The sequence below is a fragment of the Canis lupus genome, chromosome 32 (genome assembly GCF_048164855.1).
Source record: "Canis lupus baileyi chromosome 32, mCanLup2.hap1, whole genome shotgun sequence".
NCBI classification, from domain to species: Eukaryota; Metazoa; Chordata; class Mammalia; order Carnivora; family Canidae; genus Canis; species Canis lupus.
The window spans coordinates 15323120-15346133 of NC_132869.1; the positions used below are offsets into that span (position 1 = coordinate 15323120).

Here is a 23014-nt window from a genome sequence, read left to right on the forward strand (position 1 = left end):
CTTGGTTTTTCCTGCTAGGTAGACACTTCACTTAAATTGTCCTATGTACTCTGACTCAGGCTCTCCCTTGTAAAAATAGTGTTCTACTTTTTCTTAAATGAAACTGATAGCATTACTGGATAGTCTTAATAACATTTTAGGATTATAGTGCATTGTTTTTTTTTTTATAGTGCATGTTTTTAAAGCAAAGTGTTACCTTGTACACAATATAAATGTCTACTTTTATGTTTAGTAACTTTTTTTTTCTCATTTGAATTGAATCAAGTGTTTTCAAATGCCTAATGGTTTAAGTGAAATTTGAATTTTGCAATTGAAATGTGAAGATAATTAAGGCTTTAAAAGATGTGACCAATTGAGGCAGAATGAACTAATTTACTACTCATCCTTTACTACTTCAGTCGTTTTTTTGCTTTTATTTTATTTTTTTAAATTTCAGACTATTTTAACCTGACTTTTCCTTTTCCGTGTTTAGTTCACTGAAGCCAAACACTATCATGCCAAGTTGGTGAATATAAGAAAAGAGATGCTGATGCTTCATGAAAAGACATCAAAGTTAAAAGTGAGTGGAAAGTTCTTTCACATTCTTTATAGAAGTAGAGGTTTAACTGTTTTTTGTTTTTTTTTTTAGTTCATTTTCTGGCTTAGATAGTTATATTCAATAACATAATTCATGACTCACTGTTTTCTTATTTTTACTTTTTTTTATTTTTAAATTTTATTTATTTATGCATGAGAGACCACGGAGAGAGGCAGAGACATAGGTAGAGGGAGAAGTAGGCTCCCGTGGGGAGCCTGATGTGGGACTTGATCCTAGGATCCCAGGATTATGACCTGAGCCAAAGGCAGACACTCAACCACTAAGCCACCCAGGTGCCCCTTAAATGCGAAATTTATTAATGCTTGTGGATTACCTCAAATCCGATCACTGCTACTTTGAAATGAGGCCATAACTGATAAGCCTTGATTGTTCTCTTCGTTTAAAATTTTTTTGGCACAGAAAAGAGCACTTAAACTACAGCAGAAGAGGCAGAAAGAAGAGTTGGAAAGGGAGCAGCAACGCGAGAAGGAATTTGAAAGAGAAAAGCAGTTGACTGCCAAACTAGCTAAGAGGACGTGAGAAACTGAGCGTGTCTGTGTGCTCTCCCTTCCCTGTCCCATGTGCCAGTGTCCAGGGTGGCGTCAGTGGAGACGGAGGGAAGGTAGTGCCTTATGTCACTGTCTCACATTTTGCAGTGCTTTCCCCAGGACTGCATCTCTGTATCTTTGTTTCTGCATTCAAGAAGTTTGTTCCCCAGGTAGGAGACATAATGCCACTCGGTTGAATATTTTTATGTAATTTTCCAACTTCTGCATAGTTTTCAAATTCATTATTTTGGCCTTGAATGATTTATAAACTGGAAAATGGTCTAGACTCTAAGTGATTAAAGACTAGGATGAATTTTTTGACGTCTTGATAAGTATGGATTTGAAAGATTCAATTTCTTATTTATGAAAGGACTTGCCTTTCTGGCAACACAGTGCCAGTCTTTGGTAATTGCCTTTTTATTGCTTTGTTAAGAAGAAATGCTAACTGTTTATTCACATATGCCATTGGAAAAGAGGTGGTATAAGCCTTTGTGAAGAACATGATGGAGACGTGTACATAGCAAATAATAGCATCTTAGATATTGGGCATATGGGCAGGATTCCAGATAGATCTTGCTGATTGCTCTGTTTCCTGATGTGGTTGCTCTTTTGTTCTCCTGTGTTCTCTGGGCTCAAAGTAGATGATCCTTACCCTTAGTGTTTGGCAGGGGTGATAGAACTGTCACACACTCAGATGTGCTTCAGTATTTATAATACTTAAGTCATCACACACTGAGATACAGTTGAAAAATTGATATGAGTTCAACTTTACAAATGGGAGGTCTAATCACTAGTTCTATCTATCCTCTGATTTGCTGTGTGGCCTTCCATGTGGTTACTTTTTCTGTGCTTTTAAAAAAATTTGTAAAGTAGAATGATATCTATACCAACTACCCATTTTATAGACCGTGATAAGAATGGTGGAAAATTAGCAAATAGCTTCTTCAGAAAAGAGGCAGCATGATACTTTTAGTATTTTCTACATTTTTCCCTCAATATTTTCACTAGAAACTTATGTGAGGCAAATATTACATGAAATTTTATTTTTTAAGATCGAGAGTATATTATTCATTGTTTTAGTATTATTTAATATCCAAGTGGTCTCCAGTGTCTATTACATAGAGACTGTACAGAGCCTATAAAAAAGGGTGTAGGCTTAGAATGTGTATCTTTTATACTCTACATTACATTTTTTGGTAAGCTGGAATTACTACCTCTGATCTTGTATCAGGCTAATTAACCATAGGGCATTAGATTTAAGCTGACTGCTTAAGACTGATCTGTTTAAAGATTTAAAAGCCGGTCCCTTTAATGAGTGAATTACGATCTCTCAATTTACTTGACTTTACCTGATATTTAAGAATATAAATATATTTAAAAGACTACATTTGTCCTCAAACAATAGCTAAAACTTGTCTAGGGCAGGGTTCATTAGCACTTGCAGGACAATGTCACCTCAATCACCGAATGTACTCATTTATAAAGGCTGTGCATTATTTCTTTGAGTGGTTTATGGGCCAGCTGCAAGGACTATTTAAAATACGGTTTCTGGACACCACTCTCAATCTAAATGAAGCAAATCTGTTTGTTTGTTTTGTCTCTCTTTTTAAGTTTCCTTAAGTGATTCTAATGTACCTTAAAAGTTGAGACCCACTGGTCTAGTGGTGTAGGTCAGAGCTTCCCACGCCAGGCTGTGTACCATTATTACCTGGGAACTTAAAAACAAAAACAAAAACAAAAAAACAGAACAAAACAGTCATTCTGGAAGATTATTTCTCTTTAGTTCTGAGGTGAGGCCTATGCAGATTTTAAAGAGCTACCCACATAATTCTAAGGCCAGGAACTACCCATCTATACTGTCTGTATTTGTAAGAAATGAAATAATTTAAAAACTACCCAGTAATCCTTGGGATTAATCTTATGAAATGAATTCTGAACCACTACTTTTGATATAAAGTCAGATTTAAGATTGAAATAGATAGCAGGCAGGAAATAGATATAGAATTCTGGTTAATTAATTGACCTTTTGTGATCTGTATTAAAATAAATCATGTTTATTGAAGGAGTGGCAAGGCACATACGCTTTTAGAATTGTATTTAAGTTTTGAAGATTTTTTAAAATGTCAAGAATATGTATTAGCAACCACTATTTTTAGGTCAGTTGTAAATCAGAAGTACTGTTGGTAATTACAGTGTAAAATTTTAGCTGTATTTCAGTAGTGTAGAAACATATCTTACTGACTGAACTTAAATGGAACTCTTATATTAGTCTTGCAGTATTTTTGCACAATATAATGAATTGATACTTTGAAAAGTTACCTTTAGTTTTTTGTTTGAAAAAAATTGCCTTTGTTTTGACCTATATCACATGTACATCTAAAATGATGACAGTTAATTTTGTATTTATTTTGCAGTAGGTATTATGTAAATATGCAGACATTGAATGTAATATGGATTGTATCTGCAGTGTTTTTGGGTTGATACAGTTCCTAAATATGCCAATTATATACTCTTGTACATTTGTCTGATTTTGAGCTTGTACAGTGTGGACTACTTTTTACACATTTAATAAAAAAAAAAAAAGGTCTCTGAATTATCCCAGGTTGTTTATCAAGCTCTATTTTGTACATAACACTGTATACTTCCCTTTTTCATATTATTTCAAACATTTCACTCCTTTGTTTTCCTCTCCTGTGATCTTCCTCTTAAAGTTCTCTGCAGATTGTATCACAAAATGACTGGTCTACTCATGAAATCCTTTTCAGAAAGATGATAGTGTTGTGAATAGATTCTGGTTGAAATCACCCAACTTCATAAAGTTACTATTTGAGAATAGAAATAATAACTACAGCTTTTACTTATTTGTTATTTTTTGAATAATTACACCTTTTAGTGATTTGGTAAAAGGTGCTTCATAAGGATCCCTGCATGAATCACTGGTAAATAATGGAAATTTCCAACTAGTAGAATACCTTAGGTCAGGTTTTTCAGTTTTTTAACCTGAGTGTCCATGGACTTCTGTGGATAGCCTTTGGAGGGGACATGAACATTCATAAACCTCTCAGAATTTTGTATATATGTGTTTCCCAAGATTGGGTCTATTGATTTCATTAGATTCTTTCATATACATATAAAATTTCCTTCAAGGCAATGATATTTAACCATTAAACCTTGATACTTCACTGTGCATATATTTTAAAAAATTACGTAGTTTCTAGATTTTCTTTTGGATGAAGATTTTTTTTTTTTTTTTTTTTTTAAATAAGTAAACTCAGAGACCCAGAGATGAAGAGTTGCATGCTCAGGGCATCTGGGTAGCTCAGCTGGTTAAGCATATGGCTTTGGCTTAGGTCATGATGTCAGAGACCGGGGATCAAGGCTGACTTCAGGCTCCTTGTTTAGCCAGGGAATCTGCTTGTCCCTCTGCCCCTTTCCCCTGCTCATGCTCAAATAAATAAATAAAATCTTAAAAAACAAAAGAGTTGCATGCTCTACCAACTGAGCCAGTAAGGCACCCAGATAGTTCCTATATTGTGTATTTGTTCAAAGACTATGTTTATAGAGATTTATCAGATACTTAAGATTTGTTCTCTTGCATATTCATACTGTGTTAGCTCCACTTGCATGTGTGAGGCCAGAGGCCATCCAGTCTTCAGCTTAGCATTTGGGTGAGACTAGGTTTATTTCAAAGCCATTGAGAGAGTGAAGACTGCTGTGGTTTATACTCTGAATTGTTTTAGGGCTCTGGACTTGCTTGATCCTTGTGTACCTCAGTTTCCTAAACTATAAGGTTGAGATAAATGTTTCTGGCTTTATAAATTTAAGGTTTTATGATATCCATATAAAAACAAAATAGAGCTCAGGAAATGTTGGATGTTATACTATCTTGAAGTCACAAATTCACACAAGGCTGGTGCTGCTTATTTTGCCCCCTTTTACATGTAGATTTTGGCTCACTGGGTTTCCACTGCTTAGCACCCTGCATCTTATAATATCTGCCTGTTGAGACACCTGTTCATTCTTTGCAGCTCAAATGTCATTTATGGTTTTCCATCCCACTCCCTAAAGAATTTCTTTTTTCTTGTTTTCTATAGTTCTTAATAATACATTTGCCTTGGCATTTACAGCATTAGTTATGTCTTCACATGTCTCTCAAGATCAAGGATACTTCGTGGTCTTCTTTTTATTCCATGGTGCAATAGGGCCTGGTTTATAGTTGGTGTTTTAGTCAGGGTTCTCCAGAGAAACAGAACCAGTAGGGTATGTGTATATGTGTGTGTGTGCGCGTCTGTGGTCTGTGTTGAAAGAGAGAGAGGAGAAAGATTTCAGATTATTTTAAGGAATTGGCTCACTTGATTGTGGGGGCTGGTAATTCCAAAATCTGTAGGGCAGGCTGGCAGGCCAGAGACTCACGGAAGAGCTGATGTTGCAGCTTGAGTTCAAAGGCAATCTAGAGGGAATTACCTTTTCCTCAGGGGACCTTATTGTTTTTCTCTCGAGGCCTTCAGCTGATTAAGGTCACTCATATTGTGGAGAGTACTTTTAAAGTCTAAAAAAATACCTTCACATCAACATCTTGACTTTTTTTTTTTTTAAGATTTTATTTATTCATGAGAGATGCAGAGAGAGAGAGACAGAGACATAGGCAGAGGGAGAAGCAAGACTCCTCGTAGGGAGCCCAATGCGAGACTCCATCCCTGAACCCAGGATCACACCCTGAACTGAAGGCAGATGCTCAACCACTGAGCCACCTAGGTGTCCCCTTGACTGACATTTGACCAAATATCTAGATGCTATGGGTCCAGCCAAGTTGCCACAGAAAATTAACGTCAGTGAAGAGCTTGAATTGAATCTAGTATGAGAGAGATATACAGTTATTAAAAATAGCTATAATAAAAAACTGGATCACATAAATGTCAAATAAGGAATATTACAATGGAAGGAAAATATTCTGCGATTGAAATATGCCTCAGGAGCCTATAATCCTTGGATAACCAAAGTCCCGCTTTCATTAACTCAATTAGACTAAAAACATGATAGCCAGATCTTGGGAATCAAGTGAGCTCAGAGATAAGAATGTACTGTTTAGATATGTACTTTCTCTGTCAACTACGGGCTGTTTCAGTCTCTTAAAAATAGCTTCAAGGAAGGAGGTGGGCAGTTTTAGAGCAGGTTCAACAGATGAACATATTCTTAGATTTATATCCTGATAAAGCACAGATGGGATAATGCTGCCATCTTGTGGTACTCTTTCCTCTCCTAGCTCCACAAATTCTAGTGTTCTCAGTTTGATGTGTTTTCAACTATAGTTTTAAGTAAGCCATGATTTTCTCTATGGTCTGTTTAAACAGTGAGGTGTTTGAAAATAATCTGTGTGAAATATCTGATGAAGTTTACAACTACACTTTTCTAACTTTTTGAGTCTTTGAGTTTTTAAAAAGATTTTTAAAAAGTTACTATTTTAAGTGCAGTCCATCCCCCTGACATGGGGCTTAAATTCATGACCCCAAGATCAAGAGTCATGTGCTGTACCAACTGAGCCAGCCAGGGACCCTGAGTTTTTTAGTTTGATGTTGGGCTTGAGGGCTTTTTTTTTTTTTTTCCCTTCATTTCCAATCATGTAATCTATCATCCACCACACTCAGCATCCTGTTCTAAGAAAAACATTTCAGGCCAGAGATCTTGCTGTGGGAAAGTTCTGTGTTTTTACTCCCCTGAACCTCCACATTGGGCCTTAGCTGATAGAATCTGGGGTAGGTACCGAACGGCAGCCAACCTTTAGGCCAGTTGGTGAAAAATTAGCCTGGCAGGAAAAAGCCTGCCTAAATGGGAACTACAGATTCTCATTGGTTTAGTTGATTACCCTCTTAGGAATATGTATTAAAACACTCACTCAGAGAGAATCAGCCCTTTAGCAATTGAAGGAAAAATAAGAAGACCCAGAAGAAGACAGAATACCTGAGTGTTAAGTGAGGAGTTAAGTGAACTTTCACTTTTAAAAGGGCACAAAGTCGGGACGCCTGGGTGGCTCAGCGATTGGGTGCTTGCCTTCAGCTTAGGTCGTGATCCTGGGATCTGGGATCGAGTCCCGCATCGGGCTCTTTGCATGGAGCCTGCTACTCTCTCTGCCTGTATCTCTGCCTCTCTCTCTCTCAGTCTGTGTCTCATGAATAAATAAATAAATCTTTAAAAAAAAAGTGGGGGGACAAAGTCATCAGGACCCTCAAAATGCTGTGGGAACCTGAGCAATTTTTCTTGTAGAAGACTCTTCTCTTAGATTCCTGTGGGATTTGATTGCTGAACTAGGTTTACTGTTTTCCACAGGTATTTTACAGTACCTCTCTCCCAACTCCTTCCTACCTTTCCCGTTTATGAAGTGACCTTAACAAATCTCTATTTATTGCAACTAGAAGCACCTAAATTGTCATCATCTTTCAGGTTCCTCCAGCATGTTGTGTTTTTCAAAGTGTTTTAATAATGCATTGCCTAATTTAATAATAAGGATGCTACTTAGGAGTATATGTATCTCCGTGCCTGCTCACCCAGGAATTCAAGGAAGAGGGCGGTAATCGGCACCTAGGTGCAGTCCTGCTGTCAGCCACACATCTGTTCTCATTGCTTATTGTTTTTTTTTCCTATTGTTTCATTCAGTTTCTTAGAGTATTCTCATCTCTGGCTGGATTTTTTTTTAAGATTTACTTATTTTTAAAGATTTTATTTATTTGAGAGAGCATAAGCAGGATTTGGGGAGTGGGGAGGAGGGGGAGAGGCAGAGGGAGAAGCAGACTTCCTGCTGAGCAGAGAGGCTGATGTGGGGCTTGATCCCAGGACCCGTGACATCATGACCTGAGCCAAAGGCATCGCTTACCTGACTGAACCACCTAGGTGCTCCAAGTTTTATTTATTGATTTGAGAGAGAGAGAGAGAGAGAGAGTGAGCATGTGTGAGTGTGAGTAGGGGGAGAAGCAGAGGAAGAGAGAGACAATGTCCAGCAAACTCCATGCTGAGTGCAGAGCTCGATTTGAGGCTCAATCCCAGAACCCCAGGATCATGACCTGAGCCCAAGCAGATGCCTGACTGAGCTGTTCAGGCACTCTGCTCCTTTAACTCTTTTGATAAAACTATGGTAGTGATAGGGAGTTACATGGATATACATTTCATCTACTAATTCTCTTAATCCATTCTGATAATATTGGAGGAATAGAAGTGGAGGAGGCCTGAGATGCCTGGGTGGCTCAGCGGTTGAGCGTCTGCCTTTGGTTCAGAGCGTGATCTCGGTTCCAGGATCGAGTCCCACATCGGGCTCCCTGCGAAGAGCCTGCTTCTCCCTCTGTCTATGTCTCTGCCTCTCTCTGTGTCTCTCATGAATAAATAAATAAAATCTTAAAAAAAAAAAAGAAGTGGAGGAGGCCTGAGTTTCTGCATTAGGAGAGACGTGGATGGAATGGCTGCACAGTACTCTTGATTTTCCTACAAGACTGTTTTAATTCTAGACCGACTGTGAATCTCCACACCTCTTTGATAGAAACGAGCAACAGAGAAACTGAAAGTGGGTGAGATGTGGCTCAGGAGCCTTGCCTTGAGATGCTAATGATGCTGGGGTTGACAGAAGCAAAGCCAAGCTGCTAGGAGAAATGAACAACTCCAGAGTGGCCAGGACATTCCCGTTACGGCTGTCCTGAGATATTTCACTACCACCACCACCACGACCACCACCACCATCTCAAGAAAGCTATCTTTGATGATGCCTGCTAAAGCCTGCCTTTCTGGATCTTCAGCCTACGAGTGGTAGGCTGAGTAGCTCCATCTCTTCTATACCTTAGTAGCTCTGGGGAAAGAGCACAGCTAGAGTTGGAAGCCAGGTTTTCTCACTGGAGGGCCCTACGGGATTCAGTTTCCTTTGGGGGTAAGCATGCAGACCTGAGATGAACCCTAACACTTACTTTCGCAGCATTAATTAACATAAGGCACCTTGTATTCTGTGGCTGTTAAGGAGCATTGGCTTCGGGACTGTTGTTTTCACTTAATGGCACGTCTCTGTTCAGTGCAGTGGCAGCATCCAGGCAAATGAATTCACCTCCGATGAAATGTTCCTGGCTGTTGACTGCCTTACAGTTTGGGCCTCAGACAAATCCTGAGGTCCACAAATTTACCCTCTCAGAATTGGGGAGCAGAGAAGAGATTGATTCTGAATGGGGCACATGCCTCTTTCCCATCTGGGTTGAAAGTCCAGTGGTAAGGAGAGGACATGAGGCCCACAGGAGTCAACTTCCCTTTCTGCAGTCCCTCCTGGAGTCCTCTTATTCTACTGACCCATCCTTCTTTCCCCAAGAGAGGTAACGAATGGAGCACCAGTTTGTGCCACCTTACAAGTCAGACCTGATGTTGAGGATGCAGACTGGCATATAAAGCAGGCTGTGTCACATCCACCCTAGTCTTTTCTCTGTGTTCCCATCATGGCGATGAAACTGTGCCTCACACACCTCTATCTATGGGGACCGTAACTGACTTAGAGTCCCAGTTGCCGTGCCCTGAGGCCTATCTGCATTTGCACTGAAGCAGGCTTCCTACAGACTGCTCCTAGCTAGTGGTCTGCTCCTAGGAGAGATGGACCTTCCCCTGATGGTCAGATTTGGCTAAAGGACTCCCCATTGGCATCACTGAAGCTCTGCTCAACAGTTTAGGATGCTTCTCTACCGTACTTTCTTTTCTTCATCCTGGCAGGCAGTATAAGAAGGAATAAAGAAGTCACCCAAAGTGGGAAGTCACCCAAAGTGGGCATGCTGGAAGGGCTATATTGTGTAAGGCCAAAACACCCACCAGAGAATTTGTCCCATGAGAGAGCACAGGACACACCACCAAGTCATCAGAATGTACTGGTGAAAGGGGCACCAGCATCACTAAGAAGTTTGCAGGCCAGGACCGGTGGAAGTTCTGAGAAGCACATGTTAGCATACGTGAAGATTGATAAGAGGCCAGGAGTGGCCCTTAACTGTCGAAAGCCCCAAGGCCAGAATTACCCTACCCACCAAAAGGGAAGGCTAATGGAGCATGGTGTTAGTTTTGCCTTTGGGGGCAAAATAGGCAGATAGTCCTACAAGGGTGCTGCTTAGCATTTATAACAGGAGTCAGCAAACTTTTTTGGTAAAGGGCTGGGTAGCAAACATTTTAGGTTTCGTAGGTCACATCAGTTGTACAAAAGGAACAATAGACGATATATAAACGAATGTAGCTGTATTTCTTTCTTCCTTTTTTAAAATTTTATTTATTTATTTGACAGAGAGCACAAGTAGGGGGAACAGCAAGCAGAGGGAGAAGCAGATCCCCCTCAGAGCAGGGAGCCTGGTGTGGGGCTCAGTTCGAGGACCCTGAGATGATGACCTGAGCCGAACGTAGATACTTAACCAACTGAGCCACCCAGTGACCCAAGTGTAGCTGTATTTCAATAAAACTTCCTTTACAAAAACAGGTGGTTGGTTTGATTTGGTCTATGGATCGTTGTTTATTGATCCCTTATCTATTAAAAAAAAAAAAAGGAATTGGAAAAGCAAGAAGCTGAGGGCAAGTCATGATCTCTTACTCAGTTCCCAGACTTGAGTCAGTTTTGAGATCTGGAACCCATTGACTAAAGAGGTAGCTGGAGGACGGACCCTATAACACTCTGGCATGTACAGACCATGACAATTCCCCCAGTCCTTCCTCAGAGGAACCAATGGTCATTTACTTCGGTAACTGTATGCTAGGATTGTTGCACAAAAGGTTCTGAGTTGACACTGATACACAGAGACCCAAAGGAGCATCATGGCCCTCCAGTTGGAGTAGAAGCCTATAAGGACCAGGTAAAAACAAACTGCATAAAGTCCAGTTTACAGTAGGTCTACTAGAGCCAACAGCCCCATCCAGTGGCCTTACAGTGCCTTCCCACCACTGACACATCTAACACCAGGGGGCACAGCCAGAAGGGCTGACTGCACTGGCTGAAACTTTGGTGACACTCCTGTTTCAGCTGTACTCGAGGCTGGCAGCATTCTGTGTTACGTAATATATGGGCCAGAGAAGTATCCCTGGGGTAGAATGTGTTGCCTCTAGAATCACCAGTTCTGTAACACAAGGCACTGTACTCCCTTCTTTGTGACAGGACGGTACAATGCATCAGTTTGTCTTTTATTTTGGAAGGGGATATCCCAGAATATTCCTGACCACGGAACTCTAAAAATGTCACTGAAATCGCCTATTCCTTGCTCTTCATAGAGTTTTCTCTGTGAAAGTGCATACATCTTATTGAAGCCTATAGCATTCTAGCTCCTCTTGCTCATTTTGTCCAGTCAGCTGGAGGTCATCAGTGAAATGGATCTGTGTAATATTGTCTTAGATATCTAAGAGGCCCAGATTTCTCAGACTGTATTATGACAGGAGGTGGGAGAGTTAACATAACCCCTGAAGGAAACTGTAAACTGAATATTGTCTGTTTTCCTTGCCCACAGAGCCTCAGCTAACATTTCTCTTTGGAGGCTTAAGGAGTATCTTATCCGCAGGTATGGAATCCCATTTAGCAGAGTATCCAACCAGGGGATCTACTTCAAGTAGAGGAAGTATGGGGGTGGTCATAACCGTGAGATCCTCTGGTTGTGTCATGTACTGCACCACCTAGAGGTAACTGGTCTTACAGACGGCTGGAATGGCCTTCTAAAGACAAACTGAAGCTCCAGCTCTGAGAAAGCACTCTGAAAGGGTGGAGGGCTGTCCTGAGGGACCAATAAACATGGTATGTTTATTAAATCAGAGACCTCTATATGGTGCCGTGTTCTCGGTCAGTAAGAAGGATACAAGGGTCTGAAAACCAAGGAGTGGAAGCAGGAATGGCTTAACTTATCATCATCCTTTTTTTTTTTTTTTTTTTTTTAAGATTTTATTTATTTATTCATGAGAGATACAGAGAGAGGGAGAAGTAGGCGCCATGCAGGGAGCCCGATGCGGGACTCCATCCCAGGACTCCAGAATCATGCCCTGGGCTGAAGGCAGGCGCTGAACCGCTGAGCCACCCAGGAATCCCCCAGACTTACCATCATTCTTAATAGCCGCCAGGGAATGTGTGCTTCCTTTCCTTGCAACTCTGGGCTCTGCAAGGTTGAGGGGCCTGGGCCCCAAAGGGAATGCCTTTGCCAGAGGCACAATGAAGGTGCCGTGGAATAAGAAATTCTGGCTGCTGATAGGGCACTTTGGAGCTTTGTGTCAGGGACAAACAGGCAAGAGAGGAGTTGCCACAGTAGTAGAAGTAACTGAACCTGAACATCAAGAGGAGGAGGTCTACTTTTACACAGAGGATGCCAGGAGTATGTGTAGGACTCAGTTGATTCATGTGGGCACCTCTATGCTACTCCCTTGTCCCACTATAACTGTGACTAGAACACATGCAGCAACCCAGCCTGAGAAGAGAGGGTATGATTGTCAAGTGTTCAGACGCCCCAGGATAAAAGGTTTGGGTCACACCACCAGGTAAGTCCCAAGACCTAACAAGGTGATAGCAGAAGCTGAAAGGGGTTTAGAACAGATGTTGGAGAAGGGAGAAGGCGATTATGCACTGTGGCCTTGGGATCAACTATGATGATCCTGGGGGACTGTTAGTTCATCTAATACACTCCCTTTTCTCAGGTGCTCCTCATGAGGGAGGCCCACGGAGGAGCTGCTTTCTGCACCTTTGTGGAGAAGTAGATCTATGTGGCACAGGAGGTGGATTGTGGTGGCCAGGAGACCATGCCCTACAGCTCTCCAACTATAATGGCCTCAGCTACTTCACTCTGAATTCCACCACCACATTTTCGCTAAAGCATGCTTCCCATGGGCTGCTCCTAGCCGGTGACTGAGCTCAGCAGGGATAGTAAGGCAAGCCCAAGGCCTCTTGTTCAAATTTTATTAAGAATTTCAAGATGGCAGCAGCAGAGCGTTAAACCAGGTGTGGGCCCTGTGTGACTATAGGTTGCATTCTCATTAAGCCGACTCTGCCTGGGAGATACGGGTCTTCTCTAATAGCTGACTTTGGCCAGATAGCTTTGCTGAACCTTCTTTAGACTACACAGCTGTCTAGAAAGCTTCCATTCAACCTTTCTTCCCTCTCTTCTTCTTTTAGGGTCACTTGCATCGTACTCTGATGATTAACACAGCCTTCTCCAGTTTCCTTCTTATTTTCTCTTCTAAGTATTTCCCAATAAAATCCTTGCATGTTTAAGTCTGTATTGGTAACTGCTTCTCACAATGCCTATACTAACACAGCTCCTTCATCCTGCTATCCTATCACATATGTATGTAACAAACCCTGCAACATGACTTTGAGGGTTTTCTTTCCAACAATAAACCCAATTTAGGCTCCCCCTGTCTCCTGGGTCCCAGCTGGATGGTACTGCTTATCCACCAAATGACCTGATTTTAAATGGGCAACACAGGTTAAACAGAGGCTAAACCTTTTTATTCCATTTTCATCATGATTTCTTTCCTGTTTGACAAGACTGTTGGGCATGAGGTTGTAGTAGAGGTTAAAACTCCTGGGGGAGAAGGAGACACCAGATGGAAAAATGAGAAGTCAGTAACAGGAGAGAGAATGCACATGAGAAGGAAAAAGTAGAGCACACCTGAGAGAAAACAAGGAAGCCTAAAAGTGGCATTTCCTGGGGAAAGACCCTGGGCAGGGGCCCCTTTGGATCTTGGATGTTGGTGGCCCCAAGGCCAGTGCCACTGGCTGTTGGAAAAAGGCTGCTCGCTTTTACTCACTGCTCTCTTTAGGCACCCAGCAATTTTTTTCAGGCAATTGTGTCAATTGCCCAACTTTAATAGAATTACCACAAACCAGGAACAAGCTCTCTCCATTCTTCATGCTCCATCTGGAACCATGGGAGTCCCTAGGCCCACCAGGGAAATACTTGTTGCAGTTTCATAGTCCCCTAGAGCTCCCTTCTGGATGGACTTTTCCTGTGTTGTTCAAAACATGTAGAAAAGCGGTAAATGTATGAGAATTGCTACCTGCTTCAGAGGTCAGGAAGGCCTTAGATCACCATATTCTCCCCAAATTTTGAGTTTTTTTTAATTGAATTACTAGCCCTCCCGGTGCTTACCAAATGTGAATTAAGTTTACTGGCCTTTGAGGCAGACTGAGCCCCCCTCTGGAGCTTATACTCTTACCTAGAAACTATTCTCCTGAACCCAACACACTTGTTTTTTATTTATTTATTTATTTATTTATTTATTTATTTATTTATTTATTTATTTATTTATTTATGATAGTCACAGAGAGAGAGAGAGAGGCAGAGACACAGGCAGAGGGAGAAGCAGGCTCCATGCACCGGGAGCCCGACGTGGGATCTGATCCCGGGTCTCCAGGATCGCGCCCTGGGCCAAAGGCAGGCGCCAAACTGCTGCGCCACCCAGGGATCCCAACCCAACACACTTGTATTGGATAAAAGACAGAGTGCTAATCCCTGGGGACAAGAAGATGAAGACACAGTCCCTGTTTTCAATGGGTTTGTATTTTTCTTGGAGAGACACAATTTGTCATTGGAGGGAGTGGTAAGTAACTGTGATATAAAGTATCAGAAGAACAGAGACCAGGAATGATGGGACTCACTGCTGGCACTGGGGCAGGTTTGAGAAGAAAGGTATCTTTGGCAAGGAGCCATCAACTCCAAAGAAACTCTTTCCATTCACCAGCTCTTGCTCTTGAGGCAGAAGGAACACCCACAGCAGGTATCTGCCCTGGAGGATGGACTGGGACCATCCCTCCCATTTGTTTTGCTTCATCTCTTGGGATTATCACTCCCATTCTCAGGTTCAATTTTGGGTCTAAGGGGCATTTTGTGTGCAGTACATCTGCCTATGGAGCAAATAGTTGATCTCAAATCACCCCCATCTTTGAGAAACCGGGTTTAATATTCATGTACCATGCCAGTAGTCATACCATTCCATTTGTCTTCAGGCAGACATGTTGAACTTCTTTGTCTTTAGTACCTGATATAACACCTGCCTAAACACTGGATAACAAGGACAAGAACAGCTATAATCCTATAGTTACCTTAGTAATTACGATTTACTAAGTACTTATTCTATGCCAATTATGGTACCAGTCACTTTATATGTACTAACTCATTTAAATTTTCATAGAGATATGAGGTAGGCACTTTAAAAACTACCCATTTTACTGATACAATTAACTGAGGCATATTAATACCATTTTCTTTTGAGACCGATGGTTTACAAACCCAAAGTATATGGGTCCTCATAGTTCCATATACCCTGAAGTTTTCATGGCCCAAGAGACACAGTGTTTCTTTTTCTAATATATCCTTGAGATAGGAGGACAGATTTTATCTCTATTTTTTACATGGGGAAGTTTAGGTAAAAAAAGAAATGCCCCAAACTGAGTTTGAACTATGTTTCTGAGAAAGATTTGATTCCAGATCCAGTATTTTTCTGACATCCTAGCAGATTCCTGTGGCTGTAGAGTCTGAGCCGGCCTGAGCCACACCCTCACTCTACAGTATTCTAACAATGAAAAATTTGGCAGAACCTGTTCTTGCTCTAGGATTGAGGGTTTTCACTATCATACCACCTTGCTTATGTATGTAGAAGACAGTCTATACTAAGATCTTATATTTATGGAACCTACAGTAGACAGCTTTATTTTTGTTTCCCCCCTGCCCAGTACTCAACCCCTTTCCGCATTTGGGGGAAACACCATCATAAGAATACTGGTGGAAGTCAGTAGGACCCAGTGTGCTCTCTCTCTGCTTTGATATCTATGGAGCTGACCTTTGACATAGATTTGGTCAGTGGACACTCCCACTGAGGACTTGAATTCTCATTTCCTTTATATTTGTGTTTTTTGCAAAGGTAGTGAGAGCATTCTTGGTGCTGCCAGATGGCATTGTGCTTTCATTTTTTGATTCTACAGAGCCATCTTAATTCCTGTCCACCTCTCCTGCCATCATTACTTCATCATTTTGGTGGTTCTGTGATACCCCTTTTCTATGCAAGGTATTTGGAGCTCTTTCCTGCTTTCAGTCAAGAATGTGAATTGAGTTAGAACCTTCTGTAGTTTGTGAAGTCCCTCCATATACCTTCATGCTTCGGGTCAGAAAAACAACTTCATCTTCTATGTAACAGATGAGGAAACTCTAGCTACTCTGGGGCCTGATAGCAATTTTAGTTATTATTAGATATGCAGGCTGGCTCCGAGGAAAATAGTACATTTGGGAGAGGTTTGGGCTGCCTTTTAAAAACTCTGCATAACACATAATCATTATGTCCTTTATGCTCACCCTGCTGTGATGCTGAGACTGCCTGGTGGTCTGGCCGGATGAGCACTGTGTTCTGCTCAGTCCCTGCAGTGTAGTTGGGGGAGGAACCCATCCCCAGCTCCCCTATAGGTCTCAACTGCAGCTCCTCAGGAGCTGACGTCACTTGGGCCCAGGACAGCTCTCTCAGCTTGGGTGGGTGTGCTGGGGCCAGGGACTGAGCCTTTTCTCTAGCTACCCATTCACCTAGGGAAGAAGGGGAAGGGACCAGGGTGGGGCTTGCTGGGGAGCCAAGCAGAGAGTACTATTTAAAGCTGCATGTTTGCCAACATATAGTATAACACCCAGTGCTCATCCCATCAAGTGCCCTCCTCAGTGGAAAAAAAAAAAAAAATTGAAAAAAGGAAAAGAAAAGAAAAAAGACTGGGAGACCATCCTGGATTATCACAAGGGCCTTTAAATGTGGAGTAAGGAGGCAGAAGTTCTAGACTCAGAACTGTATGATGTGTGAACATCTCAACCAGACATTACTGGGTTTGAAAACGAAAGGAGGCCATGAGCCAAGGAATACAGGCAGCCTTGAAAAGCTGGAAAAAGGAAATAAATTTTCCCCTAGAGGCTCCAGAAAAGAATTCTAGTCCTGCCAACACATTGATTTTAGTATGAAACCCATGTCAGGTTTTTGACCTACAGAATTTTAGGATAATAAATTTGTATTTAAAAAAAATAAAAAATAAATCTGCGTGTTTGCAGGAAGAGCCTCTCTACGTGTCCTTCCCTTCCACCTTCCCTTTCTTGTCTTCCCCAGCGTCTCTTCCTCTGTTCCATTCCCTATTCCCGCCCATTCCTGTGCTGGTTCTTCCTGCTCAGGAGCCTGCACCATCTTCCCAGAGCCCTGCCAGTCTGCTTTTCCTTCTCTCAAATATTCTTGAATTGGGCTGTGTTCTTCTCAGTGCGAGTCCTTTCTCTTCCCACCCTTTAATGATGCTTTTCCTAGAGCCCCATCTCTGCAAGCACACTTTTACTACTTTGTAAGCTGCGCTTGGGTAGAAGCCAAGTCTGGTTTTGTCAACAGAATGTGACCAGGGAGCAGGCACAGGGCTCGCTTGACAGAAGCGGGCAGGGACTGAGGAGTGTCCATTCTATGAAAGAATGATTGCAGGAGTGAGTCAACTCTTAGCCTCCTTCCCGGCTGTCTGATGTTACCGTCCCTGCTCTTCTTGGAAGGAGAAGGAGGAGCCTTAGGTGAGGCATGATGCCTCCAGCTTTGTTCTCTTTTCTCTAGATTGCTTTGGATATTCTGGATCTTGTGGTTCCATACTAGTTTTAGGATTGTTTTATTTCCGTGAAAAAAAAAAGTCATTGAGATTTTTATAGAGATTGCCTTGAACTTACACATTGCTTTGGGTGGTATGGGCTTAACAACATTAGTTATTTCAACCCGTGGGCATGGATCTTCCCACTTGTGTCTTCTTCAGTTTCTTTCATCAGTGACTTATAGTTTTCAGTGTCTTAAACGGCTTAAAATTGTAGTAAGACTTTTGGAACACCGCGTATTTATTGTGAAAAGGTGCTGCGGGATCCGTGTTGGTGGAGAACCGCTCATCCACACTTTGCAAGCCCTTCGGAAGAGCAGCCAACTGAAAAAATGCCCAGTAATGACAGTAGGATGGGAGACCGGGTGGAGGCCAGGGGCTGAAGCCAGCGGGCCGCGGCCTGCTCCCGAGGGTAAGACAGCGGCTCCTGCGTCGTCGGGGCTCCCCTGGGACGCGCTGGGAACCGGGAAGGAGCGCGCCCGGGAGGACCCGCCCCAAACGGCCCGGCCTCCACCTTGACCCTCCCAGTTCCGCGGTGCGGGCGGCGCCGGTCGGGACCGGGGTGCGGAAGGGGCGGCGGCGGCGACAGGTGGCCTCCCGGCCTCTGCACCCCCGGCCCCGCCCCCGGCTCTGCCCCCGCGGCCCCGCCTCTGCACCCCCGGCCCCGGCTCTGCACCCCCGGCCCCGGCTCTGCCCCCGTCTCTGCCCCGCGGCCCCGGCTCTGCCCCCCCGACCCCGGCCCCGCCCCCCCCGGCCCCAGCTCTGCCCCCGCCTCTGCCCCCCCGGCCCCGGGTCTGCCCCCGCCTCTGCTCCCCCGGCCCCGCCTCTGCACCCCCGGCTCCGGCTCTGCACCCCCGGCCTCGGCTCTGCACCCCCGGCCCCGGCTCTGCCCCCGCCTCTGCCCCCGCGGCCCCGGCTCTGCCTCCGGCTCTGCCCCCGCGGCCCCGACCCCGGCTCTGCCCCGGCTCTGCCCCCGGCTCTGCCCCCCGGCCCCGGCTCTGCCCCTGCCTCTGCCCCGCGGCCCCGGCTCTGCCCCACCGGCCCCGGCTCTGCCCCGCGGCCCCGGCTCTGCCCCCGGCTCTGCCCCCGCCTCTGCCCCGGCTCTGCCCCGCGGCCCCGGCTCTGCCCCCGCCTCTGCCCCCGCCTCTGCCCCGCGGCCCCGGCTCTGCCCCCGCGGCCCCGGCTCTGCCCCCGGCTCTGCCCCCCGGCCCCGGCTCTGCCCCTGCCTCTGCCCCGCGGCCCCGGCTCTGCCCCACCGGCCCCGGCTCTGCCCCGCGGCCCCGGCTCTGCCCCCGGCTCTGCCCCCGCCTCTGCCCCGGCTCTGCCCCGCGGCCCCGGCTCTGCCCCCGCCTCTGCCCCCGCCTCTGCCCCGCGGCCCCGGCTCTGCCCCCGCGGCCCCGGCTCTGCCCCCGGCTCTGCCCCCCGGCCCCGGCTCTGCCCCCGCCTCTGCCCCGCGGCCCCGGCTCTCGGCTCTGCCCCGGCTCTGCCCCCGCCTCTGCCCCCGCCTCTGCCCCGGCTCTGCCCCCGCGGCCCCGGCTCTGCCCCCGGCTCTGCCCCCCGGCCCCGGCTCTGCCCCTGCCTCTGCCCCGCGGCCCCGGCTCTGCCCCACCGGCCCCGGCTCTGCCCCGCGGCCCCGGCTCTGCCCCCGGCTCTGCCCCCGCCTCTGCCCCGGCTCTGCCCCCCCGGCCCCAGCTCTGCCCCCGCCTCTGCCCCCCCGGCCCCGGCTCTCCCCGGTGCGCGCTCGGAGCCCGGGGCAGCCCGCAGGCGGCGCCGGTGTCGGGCTCGGGCTCGGGCTCGGGCTCGGGCGCCCGCCGGGCGGGGCCGCGGCAGGACCTCTCCCGACCTTTCTCGGGAGGAGCCCGCCGTCCCCGCCTCTAGCGTCCGCCCGGGGGCCGGGCAGGCGGGCGGGCGGGGCCCGGGCCGAGGCCGGGAGCCCGGAGCCGGGGCCGGGAGCGGCAGCCTTTGCTGCGCCGACTCTGTGGCCGGAAGCTTCGCTCGCCCCTGGGTAAGAGGCCCCCGGCGGCCGACGTCGGGCCCGCGGCCAGGGGAGGGGGCCGGGCGGGGGCCGAGCGGCCGGAGGCGACCTGTGCCCGACGTGCCCGCGCAGGTGGGACGGGGCGCGGCCCTGGCGCTTCACGCCCGCCTCGCTCCTCCGCCGCGGCGACACCCGCAGCCCTGCCGCGCGCGCCTGGAACTCGGGTCGGGGACTTCCTTCCCGGGGCGTCGGGTTTCGCGGGCGCGGAGGGGCCGAGCTCCGGGGGCAAGTTGACCAGCCAAGTACCCGCGGCCTCGGTGCGTGGGGATTTGGGGCGCCTTCCACTTGCTGAGCAAGCCCCTCCGAGCAGCCCCGCTGCGCCCCGGGCCCCGCCCGAGGATCCGCTGCGCGGGGGCGGACAGGGGGGCGCTTAGGGCGCGCGCTCGGCCGGGATTGGTGCGAACGACGGAGAATTCTCTGGTGGGGCCGGGGCTCCTGACATTGCTCTTCGTCTCTCCCTCTCTCTCTCCTTTTTTATGAAAATCCCCACCCAGCTTCTAGCTTCTTGCTCAGAGACAGTGAGAAGAGCCTCCGCGTTCGCCTGGGCTTCTCATGGCTCTAATACACGATTCTGGCCCATGTTTGCAGCACGCACCCCTTCGGCAGGCTGGTCGGGGGAGACTAAGGAAGCCTTCTCAGAACAGTACTTTGATTTTTTAAATTTTTGTTTATTTATGATAGTCCCACAGAGAGAGAGAGAGGCAGAGACACAGGCAGAGGGAGAAGCAGGCTCCATGCACCGGGAGCCGGACGTGGGATTCGATCCCGGGTCTTCAGGATCGCGCCCTGGGCCAAAGGCAGGCGCCAAACCGCTGCGCCACCCAGGGATCCCGAGAACAGTACTTTTAAAGCATAAAATAAAAGGCGGAGTATTATAAAGGAGGCTATTTCTAAAGCAGTTATCAAAATATATTTTTTTACTTATTCATGACAGACACACACACACACACACACACAGAGAGAGAGAGAGAGGGGCAGAGACACAGGCAGAGGGAGAAGCAGGCTCCATGCAGGGAGCCCGACGTGGGACTCGATCCCGGGACTCCAGGATCACACCCTGGGCTGAAGGCGGCGCTAAACCGCTGAGCCACCGGGGCTGCCTCAGTTATAAAAACATTAAAAGAATTTATAATGTAGTAATGTAAGTGCTTTAAAGAAAACCTAACACATTGAAGGTCTAGCAGCAGATCTAATAGCTACTATGATTTTGAAGTAGTAATGAGCATAAACAATATTTCAAGATATAGTCAACACCTGTCATATAAAACACCTGTGTATTTATTTATTTATTTATTTATTTATTTATTTGAGAGAGAGAACATGAGAGAAAGAGCACAAACGCTCACAAGTAGGATGGAGGGGCAGAGGGAGAAGCAGACTCCCGCTGAGCAAGGAGCCCAATTCCAGGGCTTGTTGCCCAGGGGATCATGACCTGAGCCAAAGGTAGGTACTTAACCCACTTAGTCACCCAGACACCCCAACACATGTAATTTCTATTGGTGACAATCATAGGTATTGCTAATACAGCGGTGGTTTTTGCCTACGTGTAAATTGAAGAAAATGTTAAATTTCAGTTAGAGGTTAGTGAAAAAATAAAGATTCCTGCATAGTAGAAAGGGCACTCCCAGAGGTCTGGTGACATGGCTGTGGTCTTGACACTTCCATTGACTAGCAGCATGACCTTGGCTTTTGAACTTCTCTGTGCCTTAGCTTTTTCATTGCATGGTGGAGATGATTGTGTCTTCCCATCTATTTGAGTACCGAGCATCACACCCAGCACAGAGATGTGAAATAAATACCATTTATTATCTGTCTCCCTCACTGGACTACAAGCTTATGGCCAACACCATTGGGATCCCCAGTCCTAGTATATGGAAGGTACTCAATAATGAATGAATTGCGGGTTCAACCCGTATTGAATGAATAAGCCGGTTGGAGAGGGTTGCTTTTGATTACATCTAAAAAAAAAAAAAAACCCAAAATTCATTAAGGAGACAGCTGGTGGTTTGAGATATGACTATTTAAATTTTGGGCTGCTTTTTTTTTTTTTTTCTTTTTTTTTTTTTTACTGACTGAACGTATAAACACATCTGGCCCTGGTGCGCTGGAGATGTCAGTCAGGGCTGATAGGTTGCGTGACTGGGTCTGTGCAGCTGGTGTTCTGCCAGAGAAAATGAAACTGAATGTTGATAGGAAACCAGGATTCCTCTACAGACCAGTTTCTTTTCCATCTTGCCTATGTCTAGGCTTGTTAATCCGATATGTGGTAACACAGGAAATGTCTAATAGGAAATGGAGACAGACCCATAATGATACATTTCTGGGCATAGATGCATATTTTTTCCCCTCACCTTTCCTTGCCCCAACCACCCACTACATAAGTCCTCTGTGACCCTGAAGACTTGGTAAATAGCAGCAGTGGGAAGAAGTTGCTAGAAGCCGCCCAGACTAGGCTTGAAGCCAACTAGTTGCGCCTTTCTTTCTTTTCTTTCTTTTTTTTTTTTTTTGTTTAAGATTTCATTTATTTACTTAAGAGAGAGTGTGAGTAAGTGTGCATGAACAGGGGAGGGGCAGAGGGAGAGGGACAAGCAGATTTCCTACTCAGTGGGGAGCCCGAGGTGGGGGGGGTCTCCATTCCAGGACCCCAAGATCATGACCTGAACCAAAGTCAGATGCTTAATGGGCTGAGCCACCCACACGACCCCTAACCAGTTGCTTCTTAATTCCCAGCCTTAAAAATCTATATAGTTTAACAAATGTGGATGGTAACAGGAAGAAGAAAAGTAGGTCCAGCTAGACATCCCTGAGGTTTACTTTGTAAGAGTGCTAACGTGTGGGCAGTAAGACAGGAAGAGAACTTTGAAAGAAATATGAAATTTAGAACACACTGAGGCTAATTATGTTTCTAACTTTGGGAAAGGCAAATACTGGTGTTATGGACAGACTCGTGTCCCCTCAAAATTCGTATGTTGAAGCCCTAACCCCCCGTGTCTTGGAATGTGACTGTATTTGGAGATAGGGCCCTTAAAAAGGTAATTAAGATTAAATGAGATCATAGGGTGGGGTCTAATCCAATATGACTGATGTTCTTAGAGGGGGAAGAGACACCAGGGGCAAGCCTGGTTATTCTTTTACATTCTGTGCAATAATTCACAGCTCTGATGAATCTAACTAGTAGAGTAAGTATTCCCATTTGAGTACCTGCTTATGAACATCTATTTCCCTTTCCCCCTCATTTAGAAGCTCACAGTGTTTTA

At 45.8% G+C, this 23014-nt stretch overlaps 1 protein-coding gene across 12 annotated transcripts in view; it reads left to right on the plus strand.

Annotated features, from left to right (window-relative positions):
• The window catches only part of BLOC1S6 (biogenesis of lysosomal organelles complex 1 subunit 6), a 119029-nt gene that overhangs the window by 78231 nt on the left and 17784 nt on the right, over positions 1-23014 (plus strand). For 3 of the 12 annotated variants that reach the window (XR_012022306.1, XR_012022305.1, XR_012022307.1), the window contains 5 exons: positions 473-559; positions 998-1113; positions 1234-1295; positions 11610-11660; positions 14401-14636. Coding sequence is in view for 7 of the 12 variants with exons in the window: in XM_072808268.1 (XP_072664369.1) it covers positions 473-559; positions 998-1113; positions 1234-1295; positions 10406-10497 (357 nt within the window). In the remaining 5 variants the exon portion in view is untranslated. Of the gene's footprint in view, positions 1-472; positions 560-997; positions 3722-8618; positions 9032-10405; positions 10592-11609; positions 11661-13252; positions 13350-14400; positions 14637-23014 lie in introns of those variants that run through there. The other 9 variants (XM_072808272.1, XM_072808274.1, XR_012022308.1 and 6 more) reach the window with 8 other exon arrangements.